Source organism: Hypomesus nipponensis, chromosome 5, assembly GCF_054491055.1.
Source record: "Hypomesus nipponensis isolate SF chromosome 5, ASM5449105v1, whole genome shotgun sequence".
NCBI classification, from domain to species: domain Eukaryota; kingdom Metazoa; phylum Chordata; class Actinopteri; order Osmeriformes; family Osmeridae; genus Hypomesus; species Hypomesus nipponensis.
In genome coordinates this window covers 1585187-1606693 of record NC_140365.1, presented here as the reverse complement: position 1 = coordinate 1606693, position 21507 = coordinate 1585187, and the positions used below count along the sequence as shown (strand labels likewise).

The following is a 21507-nucleotide window of genomic DNA, read 5'->3' as shown; positions in this document are numbered from 1 at the left end:
GGCTAGTTCTGAGGCCAAATTAGTCAACATACATTTTCCATTGTTTCAAATTAGTTTTGTTGCTGAGGTAAATTTATGTACAATTTCTTTACCCTCGCAGAAAAATCAAACTATTAAAGCAATCTTGTTGGATCCTTCTGTAGCCTCTTACCAACATTACACAAAGTATACCAAAAATAGTTTTATTTATAAATTAAATATGACATCTTTTCCTCAGTGTACAGCTTTTTGCAAGGGACATTTTCAGTGTTCATTCATTCATCCATCCACACGCAAAACACCTGAATTTAACAGGCAGATTCCAAATACAAAAATGTATTCAAATGTATGGCAATCTGAGGACCCCGCCTCAGTCAATTATAAAAATATCTCTTCCTTACAAAATAAGGGAGGGGCTACGAGCAGCCAATAAAAGTGGACAGGAAAAGGAAGCAGCGTGGTTTCAGGAAGCAGCCGTTTCTGTTCCTGCCTCCACCTTAACCTGAACCTCCTCTTCCTTCGGAGCCACGCCCACCTCTGGCTCCGCTTCCTGTTTGACGACGAGCGCACAGCTGGGCGCCTGCTGTTCCTCGTCCTTCACGAAGGCGCTCAGCGGGTGGTCAGTCAGCAGCTTGGTGGGAGACGGCGAGGCGTCTGGAAATGATGACGTCTAGACGAGCAGGAGGAACTGAGTCAGTCAAATATCAACACACTCAAAGAAAACAAAAAATATAAATAAATCAATCACAACGTGTTACTTACATTCTTGTAATCTTCAAAACACGAAGGATGATATGTCTGAAGAAAAAAAGAAAAAAAAAGGAACAGTTGAAACGTTAATAACGGTAAGTTCATCATCGAGTCGTGTCGGTCCTCGTCTAGACACCCACCTTGTCGTCGACGCGAATGGCGTCCCTCAGGTGCCACTCCTCCTCCTCCTCCTCCCAGTACATCTCAAACTGCTCCTGGCAGATCTCACAGGACTGCGGACACAAGCAGAAGGACCATCAGACATCATGTCCATCTGCGGCCCATCCAGGGGGTCTGACTGGACACGCTCCAAAACATCAAGACCACAGGTCCCAGACTGGTCCGGTTCCCCGGCCCGCTCACCTCGTCCACTACGTCAGCTGCCGCCCTCACGCTCTGGACCTCCTTCTCCTTAGCTGCTTCCTGGGTCTTCTGCACCACTTCCTCGTTGACCTTCTCAAAGAACAGGCTCTTCGCCCGCTCCTCCAGATCGGCAATCTCCTCAAACTCGATCCAGTCCTAAGAGCCACGACGTCAGGGACACAGTCAGCTTCACCACAGTGGAATGGGACTTTGGACCCTTTACATAAAAAAAAAAGGTGCGTTTCCTGCCTGGACAGGGAAGTGAGACTCACCGTGAGGCTGTAGTACCAGCGGCGGTGTGTGACCTTCTTGCTGACGTCCTTCTCCGAGCGGTTCAGCCGGTAATGCCAGTCCAGGTGGTCGGCGTAGACATCCGTCTGCGAGGAGGTGAAGCGCATGCCGCATGAGTAGCACTGGATGCCGGTGTAGAGCTTGGTCACCACGCTGTCGTAGCGCCTGCAGGGAGGAAACAGTCATGAACACCAGGTTCCTGCAGCGACGCCTCCATCACACTCAGGTGAAGAACACTCCTCCTCACAGCAGCAGCACTCTCTCCCTGTCTTCCTCCCTACTGGTGGTGAGGAGCAGGTCTGTCAGTGAGACGTGTTGACAGGGTGAACTTACAGCTTCATGTCCTCTATGGTGAAGCCTGTGAGGTCTGGAAGGTTCTCATCCTCCTCCTGCTCCTCCTCCTCCTCTTCCTCGACCACCACGGGAGGCGCTGGGGGCAGGGCAGCCGACTCTACAGGGAGGCACGGCAGCATAGACACGTCAGGCTGAGCACTGGTGTGTGTAAGAGTGAGAGTGTGTGACAGTGTGTGTGTGTAAGAGTGAGAGTGTGTGACAGTGTGTGTGTGTAAGTGTACTAACCGGTTCCACTGGGTGTAGTCTCTGTCTGAGCAGGTTTGATGATGCCGGTAGAGATGAGTTTCGTCAGCAAGTCGTTCACATCCACCTGGCCGAAGTGACTCTCCTGAAACTGAGGACCTACACAAGCGATCAATCAATCAATTAATCAATCAATCAATCAATCATCTGGTCAATTAGGTACATAGTGTCTGGTTGGGTTTAACTTGAGTGTATGACTAATAAACCAGACTTAATTTCCCATCAGGGGAGAGTTTAAAGAGAGCACTCACCTGGTTGGTTGAAAGGCACTGGGGTTTGTGGTAGGAAGGGCGGCTGGCCCAGGTTTGGCAGCATATTCATCTGGAACGAGATCATACATGATTATGGCTGACACCACATCCAGTGAACTGAACACACACACACACACGTCTTAATGAGCGTGTATCCGTGGTAAACATCATCCTTCAAATCTGGGAGGGTCTCACCGGAGGTTGCATGTTTCCTGTCTGGGACGGGGGGTTCATGCCTCCCCCGGGGGCCCCGGGCCCGTAGAAGGAAGGACCGGGCTGGACGAAGGAGTTGGGGAACCCTGAAGAGGAGGGCACGTTGAACCCCCCTGCCTGGGGCCCGCCCGGCTGCCCTGAGAAGCCAAGCTGCTGCCCGCCGCCAAACGCAGGGTTGTGAGGCTCCTGGAAGTGCTGGTTGGCCATGTTGAACCCGGAGGGCTGCTGGCCCCCTACTGGGTTGGCCATGGGCTCGTAGACGGGGGCGCCAGGCCGCAGGGGAGGCTGCATGCCGGGGGGCCCGCAGAACCGGGGGCCCTGGTGCCCCGAGGGCCCGTCGAAGTGGGGCATGTCGAACCTCATGGGTCCCTGCTGGCCGGGTGCGTCAAAGCATACTGGGCCTGGCTGGTTCCCTGGTCCGTCAAAGTGCATCGAACCCGGCTGGTTCGAAGGCCCGTCAAAGTGCATGGGAGTGGGCTGGAACCCTACGGGTCCCTCAAACCTGCCTGGCTGCATGTGTGGGCTGTCAAACCTGCCCGGCCCGTCGAAGCGTTTGGGCTGCATGGGGCCGTCGAATCGCCCCGGTCTGGGCCCTGGGCTCTCGAACCTTGCTGGCTGTGGGCCCAGGGGCCCATCGTAGCGGCCGCGGCCCTGCGAGGCTGGGGGCCCGTCGTAGCGGCCCTGCGGATCCCCTCCCCTCATGGGCCCGTGGGGCATCGGGGGCCCGTCAAACCTCCCGGGCCCGTCGAACCTGCCGTGAGCGTGGGGGTGAAGGTTGTCGTAGCGGCCGTGGGAGCCGCCTGGCCCGTCGTAGCGGCCTGGCCCGGGGCCGCCCTCGTAGCGACCTGGGAGGTGAGGCGGTCTTCCGGGGCCGTCGTAGCGGGAGGGGTGGCTTTTGGGGGGGCCGTCGAACCTCTGCGAGGCCGCCGAGCCCCCTTCGGAGACATGCGGAGGGGTGTGTCCAGGGGAGTGGTTGTGCCGGGGGAGGGGCACTCTGGAGGGGGGTTTGAGGATGGACCTGGGGGCTTCCAGGGGCCCGTCGTCAGAGTGCTCACTGTTGGGACTCTCGAATCGGGGGACGGGGCTTAGCCCGGCTGAGTCCAGCTGCTCCAGGGGGGAGAGGCGTTCTCTCTCGTACCCCACCGGGGGCTTCCTGTTGGGGCCCTCGGGCAGGGCGGGGCTGACGGAGGCCCTGTGGACCAGGCCGGCCTTGGGAGGGCCCCGGTCGTGTTTGGGGGGGTCGGGGGTCCCGGCGTAGCGCCGGGGCGCGTCGTAGCCGCTCTTCTGCTCCTCCCGCTGACGCTCGCTCAGGGGGGAGGTCCACTCCCTCTCATCTGAAGAACACAAACACATGAGAACCTGCGCGAGCTAGCCACCCAACACAGAGCTAATCACCACCATCCAGCGTGTCGTTTTTACTTAAAAGGACAAACACAACAAATCAAAGTAAAATACAAATATAAAAAACATTTCCCACTTACTCTTGAGCCTGTCTGGCCCAGCAGAGTCCCTGGGGTCGGCCCTCCTCCTGAAGCGCAGGCCCTGCAGAGACTTGATCCTGGGGAACTCCCTGCCGTGGTTATACGATCCCTCCCTCATAGCAGCAGGGGGCTGCAGCTCCTCCGCTGGCTCCTTCCCAGACCTGTCCCTGGGCTGCCTAGTGAACGGAGGGGCCGAGGGGTGGCCGGCCCCCCTGCTGCCCTCCGCCTTCCCCACAGGGGGCGCGGCAGAGTCCACCTCCTCCTGACCCTCCTCCCCGCCTTCCCAGTCCTCGCCCCCCTGGCGCTGGGACAGCTGGGTTCTTCTCAGACGGGACTTGTGTTCTAAGTAGCTGAGCTCTGCGTCCGACAGGCTGTCCTGCGGGGCGGAGCCAGGGGTGGAGAGCAGGGGCTTCTTCTTGTTGGGGAAGTGCAGGCTGTCCTCGCTGGAGCCCTCCCAGGAGTCAGACCGCTGCTTCTCCTCCTGGTACTGGAACAGCTGCTTGATCTGGTGGGCCACGTTCAGGAAGTCCTCGTTGGAGATCTCCCCATTCTCTAAACGTCTACTGGCCTACAGAGACCCAGGAGGAAAGGGGAAACAAGCCCATGAACACAATAAAACTGATGAATATTAGGACATAACACCTTGAGGCATGTTAGCTTAGCATAGTTATATGGTCAGCTGTAGCTGTACAGGTGGCTAGCATACCTTCCTGAGCAGGTCTCTCTTGCTGGCTGAGTTGAGGGCCTCCGGTATCTGCAGGTTGGCGTCCACGCTGAGGCGGTGAGGCTTGGGGGTGCGAGGGGTGCTGGGTCTCTGGCCGCCAGAGAAAGACTTGTGTCTCTGAGGACCAGCCTTCCCATGAGCCTCCTCTGACAACTTCAGACTGAAGGGGGAGAAATAGAGCTAAATCTGTTAGAAAAGCTAGGGACGGTGGGATTCAAACTACTAGAAATGTACATGAAAACCTGCGAGACAACCAGTTAAAATGAGACAACTGAAAACATATTCCACTCACTGTTTGTTCTCTTCCCATCCACTCTTCCACCGGTGGGAGTTCTCCTTGCTGTCTTTGCTGTCGTGGGGAACCCGGGAGGGCAGAGAGTCCCTGACCTCCATGTGCCTCTCCTCCGCCGAGCGCTTCCCTCTCCTGGGCTCCGACGGGCCCTTCTTGGTTGTGGTCCTCTCGTCTCGGCCCTTCCCGTGCTGGGTAGAGTCGTCCACGTGACAGTGTTTGCCTCCGGACATCCGGGCCTTGCTCGGCTTGTGAGACGCAGGAGGAGGAGAGGTGGAGGAGCTCCTGGTCCTGGACTTGGGTGACCTCCTGTCCTTCCTCTTGGGGGAGGGAGGGGCAGGGGAGCGGGAGCGCGAACGGGAGCGTGTGCGTTTCCGGGCGTTGGTCCTGGCGTTCCCTCCGGTCTTGCTCTCCGATTTGCTCTCAGGGGTCTCGACGCGGTCGTGTTTGCTGATGGAGCCATTGACTAGCTTCCCCCTGGCTGCTTTCTGAAGTTCCGGAGCTTTCCCGGGCTCCTCTTTCTCCTTCTTCTCAGTACATCTCTTCTTCTCCTTCACCACTTCCTCCTCTTTAGCTTCACCCTTCTCGTGGACGTGTTTACGCAGCCTGGGGTCTTTCTTCCCGGCGTCTGCCGACTTTACGTTCTCAGACTCTGAATGCTTGCTTTTAGCCAGCACCCCTTTAGTCAAGGGAGACGGAGACTTGGACTTTGGTTTCTCCTCCGTCTCCTTCCTGGGCTGTCTCGCTTTCTCCGGCCTGCTACACTTATCTGGAGCCCTCTTCTCAGGCGTGTGGGCTGGTGCTCCCATGTTGTGGGCATCCCGCTTGCTGTTAGTCTGCTCTTTGGGCTGCGGGGTGGGGGGGCCAGATCGGTTCAGACGCGGGTCTCTTGTGGGTGGTTTGCTCTCAGCCTGAGGGGGGACCCACTGCTTAGGAGCAGTCTGGGGTGCCTTTGGCACTGCAATACTGTGGGCTGGGCTCTTAACTGCTGTAGGCTGCGTCAACACTACATTTGCAGCCTGAAAGAAAACCAAAATTAAAACACCAGAAGCTTTTCAATTAGTAGTGAAATCTGAGTATAAGGTGTGGAAAATGCCGGTCTCACCAGCTGTGCTTTGGTCTGTTCCAGCTCCAGCTCAATCTTCTTGTGCTGCAGCTCCAGGAGTTGTTTCTGCTTGGCCAGCAGCTGCTGTCTGATGAGCTGCTCCTGGGTGATGCTCGCCTCGCTTGGGGGGGGCAGGGGGGCCGGGGTGGGTGCGGCAGGGGGGGAGGGGGCAGACACAGGCGAAGAGGCCTCCTCGGTCTAACCCAAAACAACACACAACCAGTTGGTGCGACAGAACACAAGGTGTGGAACAGCCCCCCGAAAGATTCTGGATTTTCAGAGTACAATCAAGGTGGGTGAAATGACAGAGCCCTCCTCCCACCCCTCCTCCTCCTCCCTTCCCCAAACACTCACCGGTTTTATGAACCTAGGATTCACATGAATGTTGGCAGCCAGTGGTTTGATAGGCCAGGCCGGGTCATGAGAATTCACCCGTACGTCCAAAGCATAGAGTTTGTTTAGAGGGAATATCTCATCCCAAGTGGAGCGCAATTTGAACAGACTTTTCCTAGTGTTTTCATCCACCTACAAAAAGAGAACATGCTTGCTTACTCAAAATCTGTTCTGTTAACTTCAGCACAGTCAAATATTAAATGGGACAATATTAAAGATCTTCAGAAGTAGTTGCCGTTTACTATTAAGAACATTTTAAGATTTTTTTTTTACAGAAAACTAGCAAATTTAACACTTTAAAAAGATTTCTTCCCAAATCAAATGGGACTCACGCAACCCCGTATTTTTATTAACGCAAAAGCACAGTGGCCAAACAAGACTAAAAACACATATCAAGCCAGGGGGGAGGTTAGAGAGCACAGCTGAAAGTTGTTATTCTTGAATGTCAATATGCCAAACATAATAAAGGAGAGTGTACCTTTTCAAAAACACATATAAATGAAGAGACTAGGTTTTTAGCAAACACTGCAAGGTATTCGCCTCCGACATTCTTCACTATGGAATCCACTAAGTACAAAACAGGAAGCTTCTCGGAAGGTGGGGCCTGGAGCAATAGAAAACTTGATAAGTTTAGAAAACAACAGGGGTTAAATCAACAATGCATCATATACACTATATAATGGTAACAATACAAACTTTAAACCCAAATATTTGGTGCTGGGAAAAAAAAAATCCTGCTAGCCAAAAAGTATGAAGGCTGTTGCCAAAACAGTAACAAAAATTGTCCAAAAATTCTCATGTTAAGTAGACTACGGAGCAAAAATCAGTCTGAGGTGTTGTGAAGTGGATGTGTCCAAGTAAAGAAAAAAAATGAATGGCCAAAAAATGTTTCTTCTTCTGAGAATATAAAAGCTGTAGAATTCAAATGTCTTTTTTTCTGCACCAATTCACATCACTGGTGCACTGCACAAGAATTCAAGAGGGGAAAAAAAGTCCATCCACCAACACTGTTCAGTCTCTTCAAGAAAACCTCTGAATTACCTCCAAAGAGCGTCTCAACAACTGAGAACACTCTTTGTACATTTATCCGTTAAGGTGATTTACATCAAGACAAACCATCCCAATGTGAAAAATTAGTTCCATCATGGAATTGAAGTCCATTGTGGGAGGCCCTTGGAGGGCAAAAAAATTGAGCTAACCCAGTCAAAGTTAGAAAGTAAAAAAAAATTAAAACATTTTTTTAAAGTCTTGGAATGACTTCAAACACAAAATGCTGAAATCTAATTCCACTTAATTTACAGGGAACCATTTCACCTGCATAGACCCACATATCGGTACTAGTAAATAATTTGCCTTAACTAGTCAGATGTGCAGCTCAATAGCTGCACTTAAAAGACCAATGTCCTGATTCAGATGAGTGATAATGATCACTAACATTGTGAAATGAGTTTCATTCCATTCATTCAATAACCCAGAGATTGATACCAATAAATTACACTGGGAAATAAAAAAGACAAAAAGCACATTTCATAATTTTTATTATCACATTTTACCATCCATTTGACATTTCAAAATTCAAATAATTCACTAGTAAACTAACGTTATATCAAAACTAGGGTAACCTTAGCTGGCTGATCATTTTAAATTGAGACCAGTAATGTTCCAAATGAACAGATTTCCTCGTAATGCAATGTCTACTGAACGGATAAATGTACAGAGTACGTCTGGTCGACTACCTCAACTACGTTAGCATAACTCGAAAATTAAAAGCTAGCATTTGAGCATTGACTAGCCGCTTCACTGGCAACCTTGGCTGGTCTCACTAAATCATATAGACAACGCAGTCACGCTGTTGTAGGCCTAGGTATCCTGGACTAAATAGTCTACGTTAGAATTACAAATGTTAGGCGACGTTTAGGGTACATACATTTAACACTCCACTCAGGCTAACTAAATGTTAATACCAACCCACGTGTGCAGAACTTGAAACGAACTGAAAGGACTAACGACGTTAGTCGACCCAGAACGTTAAAGGTAGCTAGCTAACGTTAATTATCAGCAGAATTTACTTTTTTAGTAATGCGTTTCAATGTGCATGACTGGTAACAATGGAATGTTGCCACGCGCACAGATTGAGATCGTTAGCCAATTGCACGTCAATTCATCAACTAGTGTCTACTAGTGGTGTTTACGACAACCCGAAGACATATTGTTACCTAACTTGTTCTTTGAATTATAACTATAGCGATTAGCCAACTGCTAAAATGGCTAAACTACACGACGTATTAGCCAATAATGGCCACAATCATTATGAGAACTAATTGTCGTAAGGTAATTAGTCTACATAAGAAATTATTGCCACGCTGCTGACAAATGCGTTTCTAAGCTAACAAAGCAACAACGACTACAGACTAGTATTGCCGCCATGTTGACCATCTGGCTAGTGGCGTTAGCTAATGCTAGCGAGGCCTACTGTTAACGTTAGCTAGCTTCGTTATCTGAAAAGGAAAATTCTATATTCATAAAAACCTTATTGATTTGTGCTTCAATTATTGCGACGATATCCTTGGCGAAGTGCAGATTCTCCTCTGCCAGAATGGTCAGCATATTGATGTGAGGTTTACTGTTGAATGTCAAATCTTCGAGGGAGGATTGATACTCTCCACAGGCATCTTCCCTCGCCGCGTCGTCATCCATCTTTGCGGTGTGTGTTCGGTCAAATACTAAACCGGCGTTTTCGTTAACATAACAATTTATTACCAGGCAGTCCATGAACACATTTGACTATTTCTTTAGTGACATTGACCAAATGTTTCTATTTTCCATTACATGTGTAATCTACGCTTCGTCCGTTCGTAGTTCTACTAAGAAGATGGCTGCTGCTACTCGAACGAAAACTACTGCGTCATGAAAAATGTTGTTTAACGCTTGACGTTGGGGTAATTCTATTGGCTAGTTTCACTTACGTCAGCGTTTTTTTTTCCAGGAGTAACTCATCTTATGACTGTAATTGGTCAAAACATCTAAATGGCAACCTGAGTGAGCCAATGAAAGTTAAGTATATTACATACGAACAAAAAACGGCTATTTAGAACATTACGTCCCACTTTACACGAGCAAACTAGTTATGAAAAGGAAGTGTAGCATTTGAAAATGCCTTATATTTTGTATTGGTTTCGATCGATTAACGAATTATTTCTACTTAAACTGGTTCGGGTTTGAATTTGAACAGTTAGGCCTATTAAGGCTGTATCGCTCCATAGATAGCCTGTCGGGCGTCAAGTAAGCGAAAATGTGATCGGTTGCAACATCATATTTTTACTGAAGAGCAACATTCTAAAAGGTTGGACGATCGTCGCCAAGACGAAAACAAGTATTGAACTTTGACCCTGTTGTCGAGGCCGCTGCCGTTACTTGAGAATATTAGCCTAGATTTGATCTTGTCACGTTAATCTTACGGATGTTACTAATATTTAATCATTTATTGAGGACAATAAACGCCCGTCAACGGTCGTCCGACGTGTCATGCTTTTTGCTCTTACTGTTCAAGTCAGACATCAAGGTGGTCTCCAAAAACTTGCACACCTTTGTAGTCTTACTCAAACTAGCATATCGAAGTACAGTGTATAACTACTACTATATGGCAGTAATAAAACAAAGAGCACATATTGATACAAGATATATTAACATGACAATCAAGCAATAAACCAAAAAATAAACAATTGGCACTCTATGCAACATATGTAAATTTGGCTTTCTTTTACCTGGAAAACATTAAAATACCAACCCAGAAAACACATTTAATAATTATTTTTTTAATAAAATCTTTTTTTAAGCTATTGTCAGACCATCAAGTCACAGTTTATTCCATGCAACATGTACATCTGGCTGGAAATAAGTGACACAAAGTACAAAAAACTAAAATAATAATAAAAATAAACTTTTTAAAGCTATTGTCAGACCATCATTTCACAGTTAATTCCACAACTTGCAATTCTTGAGCCTCAGCTTGTATTTCTACAGTTCTCGTTCTCCCAGCCTTTCTCATGCAGATATCTCTGAAGTTTTCTCCCACAAAAAAGAAAAGGAAAGGGTCGAGGCAGCTATTCCCTGCAGCTAGACACAGCGTAACCACGGCAGCCTTCCGAATACCATTGATCCCACTGCAGGAGTCCCGACACCCGTCCTTCTGTGCATTTTTTTCAGCCTCCAAGAAGATAGTTCTCACCACATGGTATGGCAAGAAACAGACCACAAAAATGAGGAGTCCAAGACCAACAAGGGCGAAAGACTTTCGTCTGGAGGGTCTGTTGCCCTCCCTGCCCGCCCTGGGTCGGCACAGGCTACGTATCACACACGTGTAGCAGACAGAAATGACAACAAACGGCAGGGCAAATCCCACCAACAAGGCAGCACTGTTTAGGATGATCATCGTGTCGAGCCCCATTTTGCCGAGTTCCAGGCAGTGGATCTTCCCTCCCTCCCCCTCCTGGATCCCTGAGCTCAGTAAGGGGGCCGAGACCAGCGACACAAAGACCCAGATGACGACACACCCCACCCAGCCCCAGGGTCCATTATCCAGACTCAGGAACTTGAAGGGGTGAGACACAGCCATGTAACGAATGACACTCAAGGCCAGCAGAAAGTACACCGAACCGTACATGTTGATGTAGAACACATAAGAGGCCAGACGACAGGCAATGTCCCCAAAGGGCCAATGAGAGTGCAGCAGGTAATAGGCTGCTCTGAGTGGCAGGGTACACACCAGCATGAGATCAGACACCAACAGATTCACCATGTACAGATTTACTGTAGTTAACCTTCTGCCTTTACTGCACATTCTCAGAAAGACCCAAAGGGAAGCACAGTTAGCTGTCAAGCCCATGAAGAAAATGAGCAAGTAGGCAACCGGGAACACCGCCCGTTTGAATTCATCAATCGAACAGTCACACACTTGATTCTGCACTCTGTCAGACTCTGTCATATTTGGAATGTATCTTGTGACACCTGAAGAGAAAGAAAATAGTAATGTATAGATGGACGCCTGCACTCTGCAAACAATAATATCTGAATAAGCTTTGATGTGTGTGACATACATTCTCAATTCACTTGACACAATAAAAAAAGAAAAAAAGTCATCTCCACTCATCATATACTCAAAGGCTACACCGTATATATATGCAAATAAATCCAAATAACATAAATACAGATGGTGCACAATATATACACAGGGTTTACAACCGAAAGGATGTATTCCCCAAACTTTTATATGTAAAGAGATAAAGAGTACCTGTCATTGTGGTGTAGTCCTGTGTCTTGTTTTATCAGTTAAGGTTCTTAGCTTGATGAACTCGTCTATTGAGGGCAGAGTTGGTTGTGTGTCTTCAGAACATGACAGTACTTAATTCCTCACTGACAGAAAGACTTCCTCTGCTCTTATCTACCACTTCTCTTGGCCTACTTTAACTACCACATTTCCATTTTAAACAGATTACTGGCACCATTTAGGAACAATACACAGTAGGTGTCAGTTGAATAACTGACTGCGGTTATGTTGGGACACTGAACAAGGTGCATGAATTGTCATTTAGTTCCTGAATGCGTTGGTTCGACAGAAGCATTTAAAAACTGTAGTTTCCGCATATTTTCAAGACAAAGATCTTTGGTTCTACAGAATATACAGGAAACATTTCCTGGCCCCAGACAGTTTTGAAATCAACCCTGGACCCACAGCCCACTAGCATCATGACCTCAATCTTTGCGATTATTCAGACTATACAAAAGATGAAAGAAAAGAACTTACTTTTTTTTTTAACAAGTTACAACTTTTATTATAGCAAGTTACAACTTTTATTATAACAAGTTACAACATGATGCAATTTCACAAAATCTCAACCCAGGATATATCTTAGACAAAATATTATACATTTTATTTCTACAATATTGATGAACTCAAAAATAATGATAATAATAATTCTGTTGAAAAAACTACAAAAAGACAATTCCTTTGTTGCTGTGGACAGTTCACGTAGTTTCCTCTGCTGCAATCTGTGTCTACTGGTGCAACAGGGAAGCTAAAATAAACCTTCCTGCTCAACACCATAGTTGCCTTCGGGCAAAAGGGTTTATATTTATGACCGCGACTGTTTATGTGTCGTTATTTTTTCGGCTGCTCAAAATCCTCTGGATGCAGAAAGTCAGCTGTGAAGAGGAAAATGACGGTCTATTTAATACAGTACTCTGGCCTTCAAAGTATTGAGCACATCACGGGTGTAGAAACGGTGTAAATAAATACAAAACTGAATCTCACAGAGTGCTGTTTTGAGAGAAGCTCTTCGTATGTGGCCATCCTGCGTTGATGCTCTGTGTCGTTGCTGCTCTTCCAAGTCTCTGCCATGGTGCTGACATCAGCCTCTGTCAGCGTGGGGCGGTCCTTCCACTGACACACAGCACGCCATGTCAAACACACACGCTTTTCCAATAATAAACATGAATTATAAAGATCATAGACAAGTATACATGACACGTTGTCTTACCAAGATGATCTTGTAGTATTCCAGAGGGCGGTTCTCAACCCCTCGAAGAGCCTTGATGGCTTCAGTGACCTTTGTACGACTGTCATGAATCATCTTCTGCAGAGACATAGAGACTAGTCTTCATACATGTTGCAACGTTTACTAGAAAAGTTTTTCCCCCCGAAGTGAGGATGGGTCTCATACCTTGAGCTGCTCGTTGGTTTTCTTGCTCAGCATGTTCTGGCTGAACTGTCCTTGCAGGTCGGAGGGGCTCGGAACAACTGCGTTGTTCGTCTGCTTGTTCAAGAAGAAGGCCCCCTTTTGAAGTAGAGAGACAGACATCCATGTCATTTACATTGACGAGCCCGCGGGTGTATCTGTGTTTTCCTCATGCTCAGGTCAATACCTCAGCCTCATATTCATCCCAGGCTGCTTTGCGGTCAGCCTCGCTTAGCTCCTCCTCCTCCTTATGGTCGAGCAGCGACTCGTGCTCGTGGTAACGCACGATGTGTTCTCTGCAGTCCTGCAGCAGCTGCGCCAGAATCAAGTCCTGAGAGGAACACACGGCAGAAAGACGTCAACACCATCTAACGGCACTTAAGAGGGGCGTGGGTACCGTACCAGACCTCATACGTGCTACTGACGTCCTCCTGGTCTTCCCTGCCCCTGGTGTCCTCTGTGTGTCCCTGTCCTGGATTAGTCTCTCTCCACTGGTGCCTGGTTCCCTGCATTCCTGTGTCTCATCTTAATCACTCAGCTGTTGTCCACTGTGTTCACCCTCTGTCTGTATGTCTGCTCCCTTTGTCAGCCCTTGTTACGTTGTCAGTCCTTGTTTGTGCAAGTATTCCCTCCTTTTACAATTTGAAAAATAAATACGTGTGGGTGCTGATGCTGCCCCGCCCACCTTAGGGAGCAGGTGAGTGGGCTTCTTGTTCTTCTTCTCAGAGTTGGGCTCCTCCAGCAGGTCGGGCTCAAACATGTAAAGCTCCGTCAGCTCAAACAGGGTGAAGTGTCTCTCGATCTGCTGCTGGTCCACCACCCTGAACGACAGGGATTGCTTGGCCACCTGCCTGTCGTAAATCTTCTCCTCCATGGTGCCCTGAAGAGGAACAAGTAACAAACGGGAGAGCGGTGAATTTCAACAGCAAGCGTGAACCTCCGTGTCGTTCCTGCAATCGACACCGTCTCAGACAGGAGGGATGACTCGCAGGGTTACCTGAGCCAAGAAGCGGTACACAAACACGTTCTTCTGCTGACCGAAGCGGTACACCCTGAAGATGCTCTGAATGTCGTAGGCGGGGTTCCAGGAAGCGTCAAAGATGATGACTCTGTTGGCAGCCACCAGATTGATCCCGAGGGATCCAGCTCTCGTTGAGATCAGAAACAGACGGCCCCTGACAGAAAAAGGAAATCCAATTAAACTGAAAAATCAACCTGCAAGTAGGACGTCGATTTTATTTAGCTTGTTAGTTGTTGATATAGTTAAAATACTGTACAATTCTGCGAGATCACGAGTTCAGTCAGGAGTTGAATCTTCTATCCTACCGTGTGTTGGTTGACTCATTAAAATCTTCGGCCCATTTCTTTCTAGATGTGGCGCTGGTGGACCCGTCTAGACGGTAGTAATCTGTGTTTCTGATCCAGCTTCCAGGTCCTTCAATCACAGAAAACTCAATCAGACGGTTATATCAAAACACAACTGGTTGTGGTCAAACTGAGTAGGTTAGGTTTGAAAGCGCACCTTTGTACAGAGAGGATTCTCCCTTGCTTCTGGCTTTGTTGGCGAGGTCCAAGAAGTCTTCCACCAAATCTAATGAGATCAAGGATTGACTGAACACCAGCCTGTGTATGGAAGGGTCAGGGTTATCTGCTTCGCCACATCTCGTAATGGTTGATAATCACAAGTCTGTGAGGCTCACAATGACCCCGGGCCTGTTCCGTAAAGCAGGTTTACCAAACAAGCCAGGCTTGTCAGGGAACGTAACTGACATAAACTTGGTCTTATTTGGTCAACTGGCTTTACGGAGCAGGCCTCTGATCACTTGGCGATGATAAGTCAGTAAACAAGACGTGTTTGATCCCCCCCCTCCCGGGGTTGACGACTCTAACCAGCTTACACTTTGTCCCCCAGTTCCTCGGCCATCCTGAGGATCTCAAACAGCAGCACCATCTTCCCAGAGTGCTCCAGGACACTGGAGTCGGTGTCCGACAGCAGGACCTTGAACCAGTCGACTGCAGGACTGTCCGCTTGCGTGCTGCTGCCTGCTTTCACTGCTGATCCTGAGACACAACACATCCTCAGAACCAGAGACTCATCAAACAGGGTTTGAGAGAAGGAATCACTCTGATCTGGAGCTACATTCCTCTCTCTCCCCTCCCCTCCCCTCCCCTCCCCTCCCCTCCCCTCCCCTCCCCTCCCCTCCCCTCCCCTCCCCTCCCCTCCCCCCTCCCTCCTTCTCTCCCTCCCTCCCTCCTTCTCTCCCTCCCTCCATCTCTCCCTCCCTCCTTCTCTCCCTCCCTCCCTCCTTCTCTCCCTCCCTCCCTCCTTCTCTCCCTCCCTTCCCTCCCTCCTTCTCTCCCTCCCTCCTTCTCTCCCTCCCTCTCTCCCTCTCCCTTACATGTGGTTTAGTCCTGGGTGAGGCACTAGAGGAAGGACTACCTTCTACTGCTGGATTTGCTGCCCCCTTGGACACGCTGTCCCACACGATGATCACGTCGTCGTCCTCATCGTCCCCAGGCGGTGGCATGATCCCCTTCTCCTCTTTCTCTTTGCTAGGCGACAGAAGACAAGACAGGAAACCGCTTGATAGTCAAAATGACAGTAATGATAGGGCTATGCAGGATCTACACCTGTCTAGCTTGACTAGACTCCTACTTTTTCTGTCTCTCTGTAACTATCACGGTCACAATAAAGCATTAATGCCGTAAAAAAAAAAAACATTGTTGTAAGAAGCAAACAAATCTAGTTGATAAACGTTGTCAAAAAGAAACACTTCCCACCTGCCGGACCCAGCTGGTTCGTCCGATCCCAGGAGATGAGCAGCTCTAACTTGGTTCTTTCCTTCAAAATGGCCCTGAAAACAGCACAGTGAGACCACCGCCAGGCACACCTGTTCAGCTGGACGACATCAGCAACTGTTTATCTTACACTCAAACTTTTAAAGATTCCTAACTTCAATACCTTGTTTTCTTTGCTGATGTAGTTGAGCTGCAGACACCAGGGATGTGTCCAGATGCGGCTGAGAATCTGGAAGTCCTTGAAGAGGCTGGTCCCGGCCTTGACCCTCGCGCCGTCCACCAACGACCCCGCACCTAAACACCTTTACATTTAGTCATTTAGCAGATGCTCTTATCCAGAGCGACTTACAGTAAGTACAGGGACATTCCCCCGAGGCAAGTAGGGTGAAGTGCCTTGCCCAAGGACACAACGTCATTTGCCTCGGACGGGAATCGAACTGGCGACCTTCAGATTAACACGCCGCCATTTTACCATGTGTTACGTATGGGAAAAGCCTTTGATTTCCTGAGGAGGAAGATTATTGGCTTACGTGTGAAGTTGTCCAGGTAGTATCGATACAGCCGGATCTGTAGAGTTGTCACCCTCACAGCCAGAACATACTCTACTTTGGGAGGGAGGAACTTGGTCAAGGCGGAGTAATCTCTCCTCTGGAAGAAGGAAAAACAGCCACAAGGTTTTGCGAAGAGCAGAACTCAAATTTATTTGGTATTTAACACTTTTGTTGTTACCAATAATATGTGTATGTATGTACAGTACTGTGCAAAAGTCTTAGGCATAAATATAACTATTTTAAAGTAATAAGAAATAATGAAATAAGAATAAACTAATTTGCTGCACAAATATACAATACAAAAAAAGTAGAGTACAACATTCCTCGTAAAACATCTTGGGCACCTAAAACATTTGCACAATGCTGTATCCTCATTTTCCAATGCTGTCTTTCTCAGATCCAAATCTATGACTAAAGACCAGCACCCGCCTCTGCAAACAGACCTTAAGGCCATCTGTTAGTGCAGGGGTTTTCAACTGGGGGTCCGCGGCCCCAAAACGAGCATATATTGATCAGTCCACCATTAATATTTTTTTTAATATTTTATTCGTGTTCAGAATCTCACATACACATATTAAAAATTTCTCAGATTCTATGTATATTGTTTGAGGTTTTTAAGTAGATATATCTCGTTTTGTTTGAGGTTTTTAAATGAAAGCAACATGGAAAACCAAATGTTAAAACTTCCTTCTATCCACATGCACGCACACACACACACACACGCAGGCACATCAGTGGGACTGTCTAGTAAGAATGGTGGTCCCTGGGACAAAACCAGTTGAAAACCCCTGTGTTAGAGAAATGAAGGATGTAACCTTTATACTGCATGACAAGAACACTGTGTGGAAATATCTCCTACATAATAACTGCTCTGGCGGCAAGATAGATATGAAACACTCAAGGCCTTCCTCCCAGTTTCATCCACAACCCTGAAAAACAATACTAGGTCCTTGAACTAAATATCACCCGTAGAAAGAACACTATCATCAGCTAGACAGCTGCTATGCAGGGGAGGAGAATTCTCACCAATGTTGTATAAATAATCATGCACAAAGACTAGATTTGAGAAAACTCTGAACCGAGTCAGACCTGGTTCCTTGCTGGCAATAATACAACTAATGGGCTTTCTTTGAACCTGACGACTCTGTGCACTTCTTGACAAAGATTTAGCCAACACTATCTCACCTGGACACAGCCTGCCAGCATTGCATGCAGGACGTGGGCGCGGTTCTTCATGATGCGGACATCTCTCGGGGTGGAGTCAGCACACTGGCCGTTCTGTATGGGATTGATGAAGCGGTTCCTGAACTCCTTCAGCGAACCCAGAAGATTCTCCTTGATGAAGTTGACCATGCAGTGGTCTGTAAGGACAAACTTTAGCTAATTTGCTGAAATAAACTTAACATTCTGACAAAAGTCAATGAATCAAATGATCTGGCAGTAAAATGAATCTGTTATCTGTGACTGTCCACGACTGGTAGCGACAATAACGTTATCTAAATGGTGGTAGATATTTAGATAGCGGTAGCGACATAAGCGATATGGCGGTATATATTTTGAGAGGAGAGGGGATCTCACACTCGTTGAGGTTGTTCTGCAGCGGGGTGCCAGTCAGCACCACTCTCCGCTTGGTCTTGATGGCACTCATTGCTTTGGAGATGTTTGACGCTTCGTTCCTCAAGATGTGGCCCTCGTCGCAGATCACAAAGTCTGGACCTGAGGTAAAAAACAACGTTTAGAAATTTTAAAAAGAAAAAGTTTTAGAACTAATAAAATCACACGCCAGGTAAAAAATAATAATAATGATTGACAATTAGAAACTTTAAGGGGAACTTATAAACATTTAGAAGAAAAAAAAGGGTTTTGAACTAATAAAAATACACGCCAGGTAAAAAGAAAACAATTATATTGACAATTGTAAACCTTTTTGGGAACTTTCCAAAACATTCCAGGAGTTTTAACTATTTAATTTGAAGCATACCACACCTGGGTTGACAAGTGTGCAATGGAAGGTCTTCTTGAGCTGTTGGTTGTTGACTTTGTGGCCCAGCGTAAGGTTACGGTACATTTCGTACCCCAGGATCATGACGCCTCCATCTCTCTGCCACTTCTGCAGGGCGATGTATCGTTCCTGGGGTCGCTTCAGAGTGGCTAACTCTGTCACCTACGACAAGTTTACGTTTAGAGGAAGTCTTGAGTATGTGTAGATCATAGGTCTCCAATCCTGTTCCTGGAGAACTACCTACCTGTAGGTTTTAGCACCAACACTAATCTACAACACTTGATTCTAACACACCTAACCTGCCCTGTCAAGTTTAACCTGCTAGCGTCGTTACCTTGACTTTATCATCTCCCATGTTGTCTTGCCATTTGTCGAACTCGTTGACCCAGTTGAGGATGGTGTTGAGGGGACACACCACCAAAGCGGTCCTGAACATCAAGATCTTCGACTGCAGCATCGTGTGAAGGAAGGTTACAACCTGCGGACAAAGACAAGTCAGACAAGCCTTGGTGCAGACATTCCAGATGTTATTATTTGTCACGTACATAATTATACATGTCACAATATGCAGTGAAATGTACTGTTGTACCAGCAACCACTTAAATAATAACTAAAATGATACTAGAAGAGACTGTATAAAAAATAATTAAAGTACTATAAATAAAATTGAATCAAATGAAAAAAGAAGAGATTAGAGACGGTATCTCTCTGTTACCTGCAGAGTCTTCCCCAGGCCCATGCAGTGGGCTAGCAAACACCCGGATCCAGGGGTGGTGTTGGCCTTCTTCACAGACTCACAACAGCAGTCCCATATGAACTGAACACCTGTCCAGGACACAACAGCACAACAGTAAACATAGCAGCGCTAATCATCAGACATCCGTGCATGATGAGAAGACCGACCGACCGACCGACCGACTGACCGTCAACCTGGTGGGGCTTCAGCCTGGTCACCAGGTTCCGGTGCACCTGGATAAGGGGCTCCTTGGTGGTTTCATCCTGGTCCAGCACCAGCTTGGTGGTGATGGGACAGGCCACCTGCGACTCGTCGTCTATCACGATGACCTGAGTGAGCGCCGGGGTTAGTCACGGAGGGAGACGGGATCTACAGCACACGTCAGCGTTACACTCGTTTACCTCTCTCAGGTCTTCCCTGTTCAGCTCTCGGTCCGCCAGGCGTTTGCATCTCTCCTCCTCTTCCTTGAGAGCTCTCAGCGTCTCCGAGCGCAGGTGATCGTCGTCGATGATTTTACGGATCTTTTTGCGGCCTTTCAACGTCTCTTTGGAGTCGCCTTCCCCGTCACCTTCCTGTTAGCAGAGGAAGCTCTGTCAATCTCCGGCTAATCACAGGACCAAACAAGAACCCATTCAAATACAAGTATGAGACAATTATATCAGTATTTGAAAACCCCTGCACATAAACACACACATTACATTTACATGTAGTCATTTAGCAGACGCTCTTATCCAAAGTGACTTACAGTAAGTACAGGGACATTCCCCCTGAGGCAAGTAGGATGAAGTGGACACAACGTCATTTTGCACGGCTGGGAATCGAACCAGTAACCTTCTGATTAATAGCCTGATTCTCTAACCGCTCAGCCATCTGACCCCTATGACCCCACAAACGATGAAGTGGGATTACACCTCTGAGGTTTCGTTGTTACGAGGTATCTAACCTAACAGTTAAATGACAGCAGGCAGTTACCATGTCCGTGCTCGAGTCAGACACCACGATACACGGCTGCTGCTGCTTCTTCTGCAGATAACTGCGGAGGACTTCTTTCTCCATTTTGGTCGATGATTTGGAGCTACAGAAAAACGTACACACAAACGTAACCCATAAAGACACTCAAGCGAAGATGCAACCAGTGATGGAGCTACGACTCTGAGAAAGAAAACACATTTACATACTTTTTGGGCTTATCTTCATTTCCATTGTCATCTGATTGGCTCAATTCCTCACTCATGCCAGACTCCTCTTGCTCCGATTGGCTGTCATCTTCACCACTTTGCGAATCTTGATTAGGATGGAGATTAGATGTTAGACAAATCAACGTTTTTTAAAAAGCTGTTCCCAAGAAATGTCATCAATTGTGATTTATCCGATCGATCGCGTCCACAAACCTTTGCTTCGCTCTCTTCTCCTGGCCTGCTCATTCCCCTTCTCTGTCGGTTTGGGATCATCCAGGGTTCCCTCGTCGAGAGAGAGCTTGTGGCGGAGCAGGCGGTGTCTCCGCCCAGTCTTGCTCTCCTCAGAGCTGGAACTCGGAGAGGTCTCTCCTGCAGCAAGTGACAGCAAGGCACAGTCAAGAGAAACAGCTTCCTACTCCTCTCAACAGTCACAGACTTACATGGTCTGTCCTGGGGGCTGTGTGATTGCTACTCACCTCCCTCATCCGTGCTGTCGTCAGTCTTCCCTCCTCTCTGCCCCCTGCTTTTCCCTTCCTCAGACTCCTCGTCTTGTGTCGACTCTTCATCGGAAGAGAATTCTTCCCCAGAGGAGTAGTTGGCTTTGATCTGGGCCAAGAGCATTTTCTTGGCAATTCTTTTAAAGATAAGAGACAGAAGGGATAGGGACCTGAGGATCACTTCATGATCATCACATCCCTGCCAAGGCAGACCTAGCGAGCTTGTATTATCAAAAAGACCCCTTTAAATGATTTAATCATGATTTCGTGGATTCAATGGGTAATAATGAAACAGGAGACCCATTTACTGACAAAAGTATTTAATGAACAAACAACGCAACGCTATTCATTAATTTTTGCAGAAATGAACATAACATTTTCACATCCGTAGAGGGACTGTGGTGGAAACTAACAACTTCAACAATGTAGGCAAGCTACATTACCCTCTGTGGACTGGTTTTGGGCATATTTGTGCTTTGTGTGGAGCTCCAGTACTAAACTTCACAAACCTCTGGGCAAAACATACAAATTCTCAATCCCTCAGTCACCAGTGCGATGCAACAAAACCTAATTC

The 21507-nt window shown here is 47.7% G+C and overlaps 3 protein-coding genes across 6 annotated transcripts in view; all 3 read right to left on the bottom strand.

Annotated features, from left to right (window-relative positions):
• Window positions 1-166: 166 nt before the first annotated feature.
• pcf11 (PCF11 cleavage and polyadenylation factor subunit) lies at window positions 167-9381 on the bottom strand. The gene is made up of 16 exons (XM_084698263.1): window positions 8966-9381; window positions 6915-7040; window positions 6398-6568; window positions 6044-6241; window positions 4942-5957; window positions 4632-4809; window positions 3926-4493; window positions 2427-3778; window positions 2232-2301; window positions 1963-2079; window positions 1717-1834; window positions 1365-1548; window positions 1093-1248; window positions 870-962; window positions 742-777; window positions 167-649 (listed from the first exon to the last, which is right to left on the bottom strand). The coding sequence occupies exons 1-16, from the start codon at window positions 9206-9208 to the stop codon at window positions 443-445; spliced, it is 4833 nt and encodes a 1610-aa protein (XP_084554389.1). The 5' UTR covers window positions 9209-9381; the 3' UTR covers window positions 167-442.
• Window positions 9382-10277: 896 nt separating this feature from the next.
• Window positions 10278-11822, bottom strand: cysltr2a (cysteinyl leukotriene receptor 2a). The gene is made up of 2 exons (XM_084698270.1): window positions 11727-11822; window positions 10278-11443 (listed from the first exon to the last, which is right to left on the bottom strand). The coding sequence occupies exons 1-2, from the start codon at window positions 11731-11733 to the stop codon at window positions 10401-10403; spliced, it is 1050 nt and encodes a 349-aa protein (XP_084554396.1). The 5' UTR covers window positions 11734-11822; the 3' UTR covers window positions 10278-10400.
• Window positions 11823-12287: 465 nt separating this feature from the next.
• The window catches only part of LOC146287678 (transcriptional regulator ATRX-like), a 17706-nt gene continuing 8486 nt past the window's right edge, over window positions 12288-21507 (bottom strand). For 2 of the 4 annotated variants that reach the window (XM_084698261.1, XM_084698260.1), the window contains exons 12-36: window positions 20913-21070; window positions 20650-20805; window positions 20437-20542; window positions 20231-20333; window positions 19660-19830; window positions 19446-19587; window positions 19238-19347; window positions 18857-19000; window positions 18507-18684; window positions 18099-18236; window positions 17706-17881; window positions 16500-16617; window positions 16133-16263; window positions 15952-16025; window positions 15611-15723; window positions 15069-15231; window positions 14693-14793; window positions 14497-14605; window positions 14168-14345; window positions 13856-14050; window positions 13358-13501; window positions 13156-13269; window positions 12973-13068; window positions 12747-12875; window positions 12288-12637 (exon numbers count right to left, since the gene is read on the bottom strand). In XM_084698261.1, coding sequence (XP_084554387.1) covers window positions 12584-12637; window positions 12747-12875; window positions 12973-13068; window positions 13156-13269; window positions 13358-13501; window positions 13856-14050; window positions 14168-14345; window positions 14497-14605; window positions 14693-14793; window positions 15069-15231; window positions 15611-15723; window positions 15952-16025; window positions 16133-16263; window positions 16500-16617; window positions 17706-17881; window positions 18099-18236; window positions 18507-18684; window positions 18857-19000; window positions 19238-19347; window positions 19446-19587; window positions 19660-19830; window positions 20231-20333; window positions 20437-20542; window positions 20650-20805; window positions 20913-21070 — 3301 coding nt within the window. In that variant the 3' untranslated portion in view covers window positions 12288-12583. Of the gene's footprint in view, window positions 12638-12746; window positions 12876-12972; window positions 13069-13155; window positions 13270-13357; window positions 13502-13584; window positions 14051-14167; window positions 14346-14496; window positions 14606-14692; window positions 14794-15068; window positions 15232-15610; window positions 15724-15951; window positions 16026-16132; window positions 16264-16499; window positions 16618-17705; window positions 17882-18098; window positions 18237-18506; window positions 18685-18856; window positions 19001-19237; window positions 19348-19445; window positions 19588-19659; window positions 19831-20230; window positions 20334-20436; window positions 20543-20649; window positions 20806-20912; window positions 21071-21507 lie in introns of those variants that run through there. The other 2 variants (XM_084698262.1, XR_014755174.1) reach the window with 2 other exon arrangements.